The sequence below is a fragment of the Cebus imitator genome, unplaced genomic scaffold, assembly GCF_001604975.1.
Source record: "Cebus imitator isolate Cc_AM_T3 unplaced genomic scaffold, Cebus_imitator-1.0 Scaffold191, whole genome shotgun sequence".
Lineage (NCBI taxonomy): Eukaryota > Metazoa > Chordata > Mammalia > Primates > Cebidae > Cebus > Cebus imitator.
In genome coordinates, this window is record NW_016107506.1 from 3,242,278 (window position 1) to 3,252,805 (window position 10,528).

Here is a 10,528-nt window from a genome sequence, read left to right on the forward strand (position 1 = left end):
AGGTAATATGTGAAAGGCAAGTAAGCACATGATATATTGTTCTGCTTGATTAGACATGGTGACATATTATTACATACCTATTAGAATGGCAAAAATAAAAAATCAAAGTGCTGGAGAAGATTCAAAGTAGCTGGAACTCTTACATTGTTGGTTGGTCAGCAAAGTGGCATAGGCAGTCTGGAAAAACAGTTTGGCAGTTTCTTGTAAGTTTCAACACGCATTTACCATGTGACACAACAAGTCCTCACCTGGATATTTAACCTTAACAAGATGTCAAGATTTAATTTAATTTAATACTATTATATACCTATTAGAAGGTAATCAGTGAAAGGCAAGTAAGCACATGATATATTGTTCTACATGATTAAAACCATGGTGACATACTATTACATACCTATTAGAATGGCAAAAATAAAAAATCTAAGTGTTGGAGATGATTCAAAGTAGCTGGAACTCTTACATTTCTGGTTGGTCAGCAAAGTGGTATGGGCACTCTGGAAAAACAGTTTGGCAGTTTCTTTTAAGTTTAAACACACACTTACCATGTGACACAATAAGTCCTCTGCTGGATATTTAACCTTAACAAGAAGTTAAGATTTAATCTTAACCAATGTGTCTGTAAACAGGTGAATGAATAAACTGTGGTACATACCTACAGTTAGCACCAAAAAAGCAACAAGCTATTGACTCATGTGACATGCACGGATCATAAATGTATTTTGCTAAGAGAAAGGAATCATTCTCGAAAGGTTACATACACATATGATTCCATTTTTATGACCATCTCAAAATGACAAAACTATAAAGACAGAGATTAGATCAGTGAGTGCCATCAGTAATACACTTGGAAAGGGTTTGACTATAAAGGGCAGAATTTTTTAGGTGAAAAGACTGTTGAGGGAGTTTTTTGAGGGTGATAGGACTGTTGTATATCCTAATTGTGGTGGTGATCACATCAATCTATAAATGCTAAAACTCAGAGAACCAAAAAAAGGCAATTTTACTGTATGTACAACTACCAAAAAGGAAAAATATGCTATATGTAAACTTTTAAAATAAAATTTATAAAAAGAAAAAGGAAAAAAGGGAGGATTGCTATTTAAAAAGAGAAAGAGACTTAGGAGACAACACAGCAAAATACAATTTGTGGACCTTGTTCAGATTCTGATTTGAATAAACTAAAGAAAATAGTAGTCAAGGAAAATTCAATGTGAACTTGGAATTATATATTAAATTTAAGTGTTGTTAAAGTATAATAACCTTAGCTAGATACATATTCTGAAATATATTTGTGTTTGTGAAGTAGCATTAAGTCTTGGATTTGTCTTATAATATGTGAGGAAAAAGGAAAGATTAGCAAATGTTGAAGCTGAAGTTCATGATATTGTACTCTATTTTTTAGCATATTTGAAGTTTTCCATAATTTTTTCTTAAAAATGACATGTTAAAAATTAGAATATAACTTCTTTTCCACATTTATTGTAAAGCAGCAGACATAGACCTGTAGTTGGTTTCAATCTCAATGTCAAATCTTTCCAATGACTCCAAATAAATAAATGCTGTGTGTGCCAAAAATAATATTGACATGAGAAAAACAGTCTACTAGAAATTGTATACTTTGAGTAATAAGCTACTAGAATTACTAGATTAGTAAAAATTTGAAGAATTAGATTTTAAAATAGCAAATCAAAACAGTTTTCAATGACACCATCAAAGAAACAAAGGGCAAGAGTAATTTTAAAGCAATCATGATTCTAAAAATCTCAGCCAAAAAATAAAATTACTCAGGCTTTTAAAGTCTCATTTATATTTACACAGTGTTTCTTTCTTGCTGGTCCAGCCTGTTCTTTTGGGCATTATTATTATTTATCATTTCTTAAGCATTCAGCACTGCATGAGATATAGATGATAAGTTCCCTCCCTAGGGGACAACAATCAAAGCCACACAAGCAAAACACAAAGATTAGCTGTTTAAGAAATGAAAACCAAATGAAAGATTAAGAAGCACATTGTGAATTCCCTTTTTTGGTTTGTTTCAGCTTTAAGCCCATGATAGAAAACATGCTTCTTTTGGGGGTGTAAAACAAAACTGTAGTTGGTAAGATAAGACCACTGGCTTAGAAGAGATAGAAAATATCCCAGTGATCATTGCAAGAAAATATCCTACCTTAGAAATCTTTTCACTTTCTGCATACAAAAATTGCTAGAACCTATTCCTAGCTCTAGAGGACTGTAATCACTGTGTATGTGAGAGAGGAAGAGAGGAGAGAGATTTAGGTTTGCCCAGAAGCCTTTTTTGTTCCCTTTCTTTTGATAATACCACACTGCTTCAGGGACTGCTTCTCCCAGTACACATATTCCTGATGGAATTGTCCATCATAGTCCACTTCTCACCTACCTCATAATAACAGGCGCAGGCCTGAAGCAGCACAAGGCCATTTTTACAGGACTCATAATGAAGGTCTTCTACAGAGTCCATTAGGCCAATTTGCAAAGAAAAGTAGAAATAAATGGATATAGCATAAATGCTGGCAGTTCTAAGCTCCAGAAACAGGCCCTTGAGACCCCACTTCCTACAGGTCTTTATATGAGCTGCTCTGCAATAATTTTAAGCAACTATACTTAAGTTTTTGCTTAGAGTAGTTTCAATGGGGTTTCTTTCGTCATGTTCACCTGACAAAATCCCAGGAAGGTAAACAACATGCCCAAGGTTCAGTGGCTCCTAAATGGTAGTCATTCAAACCTAACTCTGTCCATCTCTGTACAATGGGCTTTTCCTACTCTCCTAATTTACTTTTTTATCCTACAGATGTTTTATTCCTAAAATCTAGTTTTCTTCAAGATTAGGAGTAAAAGGGAAAGAGGCTGCAATGAACTGTGGCAGTATGGAAAGGGTCCATCAAGTCCTATATCAATTTCGGGCAGTAGGAGGGAAGTGAAAATCACAAATACAGTAAAATATAATGAATTATTTTAACCCACTTTGCATATGAGAAAGATCCTAAGATGGCAATTATACAAACTTCTGCCCAAGAGCAAATCAAAGCTGTTTAATTCTAGAAAAGAATGGTAATGGTAGCTGGCAAGATGGCCTACCTAATAGGAACAGCTTCAGTTTGCAGCTCCCAGCGAGATAAACATTGCAGGCAGGTGATTTCTGCATTTCCAACTGAGGTACCCAGTTCATTTCATTGAGACTGGTTAGACAATGGGTGCACCCACAGAGGGTGAGCTGAACAGGGTGGGGCGTCACCTCACCTGGGAAACGCGAGGGGTCAGGGAACTCCCTCCCCTAGCCAAGGGCAGCTGTGAGGGACTGTGCTGTGAGGAATGGTGCATTCCAGCCCAGAAGCTATGCTTTTCCCATGGTCGTTGCAATGCACAGAGCAGATTTCCTTGGGTGCCTACACCTCTAGGGCCCTGGGTTTCAAGCACAAAACTGGGCACCCATTTGGGCAGACATCAAGCTAGCTGCAGGAGTTTTTTTCCATAACCTGGTGACACAGAGCTGTTCACTCCCCTGGCAAGGAGGCTGAAGCCAGGGAGCTAAGTGGTCTAGCTCAGCAGATCCCACCTCCATGGAGCCCAGCAAGCTAAGATCCACTGGCTTGAAGTTCTTGCTGCCAGCATAGCAGTTTGACGTTGACTTGGGACACTAGAGCTTGGTGGGGGGAGGAGCATCTGCCATTACTGAGACTTGAGTAGGTGGTTTTCCCCTCACAGCTCACAGTGTAAACAAAGCCACGGGGAAGCTCAGATTGGGTGGAGCTCACCACAGCTCACCAAAGTCGCTGAAGCCATCCCCACTCTCTGGGCAGAGCATCTCTGAAAGAAAGGCAGCAGCCTCAGTTATAGATAAAACTCCCATATGCCTGAAACAGAGCACCTTGGGGAAGGGGTGGCTGTGGGTGCAGCTTCAGCAGACTTAAATGTTCCTGCCTGCCAGCTCTGAAGAGGGCAGCAGATCTCCCAGCACAGAGCTAGAGCTCTACTAAGGGACAGACTGCCTCCTGAAGTGGTTCCCTGACCCCTGTGCCTCCTGACTAGGAGACTCCTCCCAGCAGGAGTCGACAGACACCTCATACAGGAGAACTCTGGCTGGCATCTGGCAGGTGCCCCTCTGGGATGAAGCTTCCAGAGGAAGAAACAGGCAGTAATCTTGGCTGTTCTGCAGCCTCCGCTGGTGATACCCAGGGAAACAGGGTCTGGATTGGAACTCCAGCAGACCTGCAGCAGAGAGGTCTGTTGGAAGGAAAACTAACAGAAAGGAATAGCATCAATATCAAACAAGACGTCCACATAGAAATCCCATCCAAAGGTCACCAACGTCAAAGACCAAAGGTAGATAAATCCACAAAGATGAGAAAAAAACCATCACAGAAAGGCTGAAAATTCCAAAAACCAGAATGCCTCTTCTCCTCCAAAGGATCACAATTCCTCACCAGCAAGGGAGCAAAACCGGATGGAGAATGAATTCGATGAATTGAGAAAAGTAGGCTTAAGAAGGTGGGTAATAACAAACTCCTCCAAGCTAGAGGAGCATGTTCTAACCCAATGCAAGGAAGCTAAGAACCTTGAAAGAAGGTTCGAGGAATTGCTAACTAGAATAACCAGTTTAGAGAAGAACATAAATGACCTAATGGAGCTGAAAAACATAGCATGAGAACTTTGTGAAGCATATACAAGTATAAATAATCAAATCGATCAAGAATATATATCAGAGACTGAAGATAAACTTAATGAAATAAAGCATGAGGACAAGATTAAAGAAAAAAGATTAAAAAGGAACTAACAAAGCCTCCAAGAAATATGGGACTTTGTGAAAAGACCAAACCTACGTTTGATTGTTGTACTTGAAAGTGACAGGGAAAATGGAACCAAGTTGTATTATCCAGGAGAACTTCCCAACCTAGCAAGACAGGCCAACATTCAAATTCAGGAAATACAGAGAATAACACAAAGATACTCCTCGAGAAGAGCAACCCCAAGACACATATTCATCAGATTCACCAAGGTTGAAATGAAGGAACAAATGTTAAGGGCAGCCAGAGAGAAAGATTGGGTTATCCACAAAAGGAAGCCCATCAGACTAACAGTAGATCTCTCTGGAGAAACCCTACAAGCCAGAAGACAGTGGGGGCCAATATTCAACATTCTTAAAGAAAAGAGTTTTCAACCCAGAATTTCATATCCAGCCAAACTAAACTTCACAAGTGAAGGAGAAACAAAAATCCTTTACAGACAAGCAAATGCTGAGAGATTTTTGTCAGCACCAGACCTGCCTTACAAGAGCTTCTGAAGGAAGCACTAAATATGGAAAGGAAAAACCAGTACCAGCCACTGCAAACACATACCAAATTGTAAAGACCATCAACACTATGAAGAAACTGCATCAACTAACAGGCAAAACACCAGCTTGCATCATAATGACAGGATCCAATTCACACATAATAATATTAACCTTAAATGTAAATGGGCTAGATGCCCCAATTAAAAGACACAGACTGGCAGATTGGATAAAGAGTTAAGACCTATCAGTGTGCTGTATTCAGGAGACCAATTTCATGTGCAAAGGCATACATAGACTCAACATAAAGGGATGGAGGAATATTTACCAAGCAAAGGGAAAGCAAAGAAAAGCAGGGGTTGCAGTCCTAGTCTCTGATAAAACAGACTTTAAACCAACAAAGATCAAAAGAGACAAACAAGGGCATTACATAATGGTAAAGAGATCAAGGCAACAAGAAGAGCTAACTATCTCAAATATATATGCACCCAGTACAGGAGCACACAGATTCATAAAGCAAGTTTTTAAAGAACTACAAAGAGAATTAGACTCCCACACAATGATAGAGGCTTTAACATCCGACTGTCAATATTAGACAGACCAATGAGAGAGAAAATTAACAAGGATATTCAGGACTTGAACTTATCTCTGGACCAAGTGAACCTATTACACATCTACAGAACTCTCCACCCCAAACAGATAGAATATTCATTCTTCTCAGCAATTTTTAAAATCCTCAGTAAAATACTGGCAAACCAAATCCAGCAGCATGTAAAAAACCTTATCCACCACAATCAAGTTGGCTCCATCCCTGGGATGCAAGGCTGGTTCAACATATGCAAATCAATAAAAGTAATCCATCACATAAACAGAAACAATGACAAAAACCACCTGATTATCTCAATAGATGCAGAAAAGGCCTTCAATAAAATTCAACATGCTTCCATGCTAAAAACTTTCCATAAACTATATATTGATGGGATGTAGCTCAAAATAATAAAAGCTATTTATGACAAACTCATAGCCAATACCATACTGAATGAGTAAAAGCTGGAAGCATTCCCTTTGAATACCAGCATAAGACAAGGATGCCCTCTCTAACTACTCCTATTCAACACAGTATTGGCAGTTTTGGCCAGGGTAATCAGGTAAGAGAAAAAAATAAATAGTATTCAAATAGGAAGAGAGGAAGTCAAATTATCTATGTTTGCAGATGACATGATTGTATATTTAGAAAACCCCATTGTCTCCTTAAGCTGATAAGCAACTTCAGCAAAGTCTCAGGATACAACATCAATGTGCAAAAGTCACAAGTGTTCCTGTACACCATTAATAGACAGAGTCAAATCATAAGTGAACTCCCATTCACAGTTGCTACAAAGAGAATAAAATAGGAATACAACTTACAAGGGATGTAAGTTGTATCACAATGAGATGCCATCTCACGCCAGGACCTCGTCAAGGAGAACTACAGATCGCTGCTCAAGGAAATAAGAGAGGACACAAAGAAATGGAAAAACATTCCATGCTCATGGATAGGAAGAATAAATATTAAGAAAATGGCCATTCTGCCCAAAATAATTTATTGATTCAATGCTATCCCCATCAAGCTACCATTGACTTTCTTTGCAGAATTAGAAAATAAAAACAAAAACAAAGGCTTTAAATTTCATATGGAAACAAAAAGAGCCCTTATAGCCAAGAAAATCCTTAGCAAAAATAACTAACTTGGAGGCATCACACTACCTGACTTGAAACTATACTACAAGGCTACAGTAACCAAAACAACATGGTACTGGTACCAAAACAGAGATATAGACCAATGGAACTGAACAGAGGCTTCAGAAATAACACTACACATCTACAACCATCTGATCTTTGACAAGCCAGACAAAAACAAGCAATGGGGAAAGGATTGCCTATTTAATAAATGGTATTGGGAAAACTGGCCAGCCATATGCAGAAAACTGAAACTGGACCCCTTTCTTATACTTTCGCAAAAATTAACTCATAATGGATTAAAGATTTAAATGTGAGACCCAAAACCATAAAAACCCTAGAATAAAACCTAGGCAATACCATTCAGGACATAGGCATGGGCAAAAGCTTCATGACTTAAACATCAATAGCAAGGGCAACAAAAGCCAAAATTGACTAATGGGATCTAATTAAATGAAAGAACTTTTGCACAGCAAAAGAAACTATCATCAGAGTGAACAGGCAACCTACAGAATTGGAGAAAATTTTTTCAATCTATCCATCTGACAAAGGGCTAATATCCAGAATCTACAAGAAACTTAAACAAATTTACAAGAAAAAAAACAACCCCATCAAAAAGCAGGCAAAGGATACGAACAGACACTTCTCAAAAGAGAAACAAATCTCAAAAAAAGCTAATCATCACTGGTCACTAGAGAAATGCAAATCAAAACCACAATGAAATGCCATCTCATGCCAGTTAGAATGGTGATCATTAAAAAGTCAGGAAACAACAGATGCTGAAGAGAACATGGACAAATTGGAACACTTTTACACTGTTGGTGGGAGTGTAAATTAGTTCAGTCATTGTGGAAGACACTGTGGCAATTCCTCAAGGATCTAGAACCAGAAATACCATTTGACCTAGTAATCCCATGATTATAAATCATTCTCCTATAAAGACAAATGCACACGTATGTTTATTGCAGCACTATTCACAATAGCAAAGACTTGGGACCAACCCAAATGCCCATCAATGGTAGACTGGATAAAGAAAATGTGACACATATGCACCATGGAATACTATGCAGCCATAAAAATTGATGAGTTCATGTCTTTTGCAGGGACATGGATGTAGCTGGAAACCATCATTTTCAGCAAACAAACACAGAAACAGAAAACCAAACACTGCATGTCCTCACTCATAAGTGGGAGTTGAACAATGAGAACACATGGACACAGGGAGGGAAACATCACACACTGGGGCCTGTGGTGGGGTGGGGGCTAGGGGAGGGATAGCTTTAGGAGAAATACCTAATGTAGATGACAGGTTGATTGGTGCAGCAAACCACTATGGCACATGTATACCTATGTAACAAACTTGCATGTTCTGCACATGTATCCCAGAACTTAAAGTATAATAGTAATGAAAAAAAGAATGGTATCAAAATATTTTTTCTTCCTTCTGCTCTCTCCAGTTGTAATGGTTGTATTAAAAAATAATGTTTAATATCAACAATACCAAATAAAATGTTTGTTTTCGAAGTTGAGTAAGAATACATTTATTTTCTTTTTAAATCTACTTTAAATTAATTGTTTATTTTTTATAATCACTTTTAAGTCTCAAATCGAATGTCATTTCTTCACTTTTCAATTTTAAATGCTTTATTATTTAAATTGCACTTATGCTTTAAATTATCTCTTTTACTTATTTACTTTTTTATTTAGTACTGCTTGTTTGTTTATTCACTTATTTTTTAGTTATCTTGCCAGCTTGTTTGTCATCATTGCATTAAGAGGCTGGTTTATAGAAGACATAAAATAATCGTTAATAAATACACTAACTGTTACAAAATAAAAGCCATTGCTTTGATACCTATAACATGTACCAATATCTTGAAATTAAAGAATGATGGACTATTCTGTGTTCTTGGGTGTCAGCAATTGACAGAACCAAGGCATTCCCTGGTCAGGATTAGGTAAATGCTTAGCTGAGTCCTAGGGGTTTCAAGGTAGTAAGGCATGATGGCTTCCTGCTTCAATCAAAGCAATTCTCACTCAACAGTGTTTCACAGAGATGTTCTGCATAAACTTTTGTTTGAAGAAAAAGTTCCATTGCTTAAAAACAGGAGGTTGCAGTACAGTGATAAAAAAAACCACTGTTTTAGGGAATTTGGAGCAAAAGGTAGCTGAAATGAGTTTACATTCTAAGTTATATTTTTCCCTTTAAAAGTTAATGTGCTGTCTTAATAGTGATTTTATACTATAATGACATAAAATTATTTCTGCCTTGGTTTGAAGATTTGGACAATTTATGTTTTTTAGAATTTTGGAGATAAATCAAACTGAAAATCTTTTACCTTTGGCTATATAAAAAAAACTGTAAGTTAAACATTATATTGGAAAATGAGAATTTTGGCTTCAAAGATTTCTCCTTCTACTGTGTTAATCTTTATATTTTATTTCCTTCTTTATAGAGAGAGCATATAAAAACATGTTCAGTGTTTCTTTGCTTTCCAAGTTACATTTTATCTTGAGTAGATTTAAAACCAGATTAGCTGTAATAGGATTCCAAGATGTGGGCAGATGTCTACTTGTCACAGACAATATATCTTGCAATCAGCTCCTTCATTATTTCATTTGCACCACCATAGATTGGCTGAACTCAGGCTTCCACATAAGCTCTGGATAAATCAGAAGATTATTTAATAAATAAATAAAAGATACTAGAAACTGTAAATTTTGTCTCACCAGGTAACTATTAATTAAACTATCAATTTAATGAAATACAAACAATAAAAGTCCTTCATAAATTACTTGTTTTTTCAATATAGCATTCATTCTAAATTGGAATAACAGTAAAAAAAAAAACTATTAAGATGTTAATAATCTGTATAGCTTCATTTTAATTTGATTAAAGATATTATAAATTTGAAATAACAATAAGTATGTTTCATCTGATTTAATTTTGTAAAATTCAGCACATATAACACTCTTCAAAAGTCTGTTTTAGATTAGGAAATGCACAGACTGTTTTAGTTTCTTATATGTTTTCTAAAAAAGTTGAAATCCATTTGTTTTGTAGAAAACAAAAGAAAAAAATACATATCTTCTAGCACTCCCACCACCACTATCAGGAATATAAACTGATGCTTTAGCAAATATTATTTCCCAGAAAGTTAGCAAGTAACTTGTTTTATGGAAATGGTTAATAGTTAACTTCAGCGATGTGTGGAGTGAAAATACTAAGTGGTTGAGTCCATTGCCATACCCACACCAAAGAAAAGCCCCAAATATCATCAGAAGTTCATTTTTGATAGTCATGATAACAACCATGCCATTGTACAGCTGTTTTTATCTTGTCTCATCTCATTTTATCCTCTTAGCTCTGGGATTGAGGAGGGTTAAATGTTAATACTGTTTTCCTGGTAAAGGAACTGAAGTACAGAGAAGTTAATACATTTCCTAATTAATGGTTGCTATTTAATTGTCACGAACACATCATTGGCAAACTGGAATGAGGATGTAGGTATCCTGCCTCTT

The 10,528-nt window shown here is 36.8% G+C and overlaps 1 protein-coding gene across 1 annotated transcript in view; it reads right to left on the minus strand.

The window, feature by feature from the left end:
* Positions 1-9,375: 9,375 nt before the first annotated feature.
* ACADL (acyl-CoA dehydrogenase long chain) overlaps positions 9,376-10,528 on the minus strand; it is a 37,932-nt gene continuing 36,779 nt past the window's right edge. The window contains 1 exon segment of the mRNA XM_037745051.1: positions 9,376-9,669. Coding sequence (XP_037600979.1) covers positions 9,576-9,669 — 94 coding nt within the window. The 3' untranslated portion in view covers positions 9,376-9,575.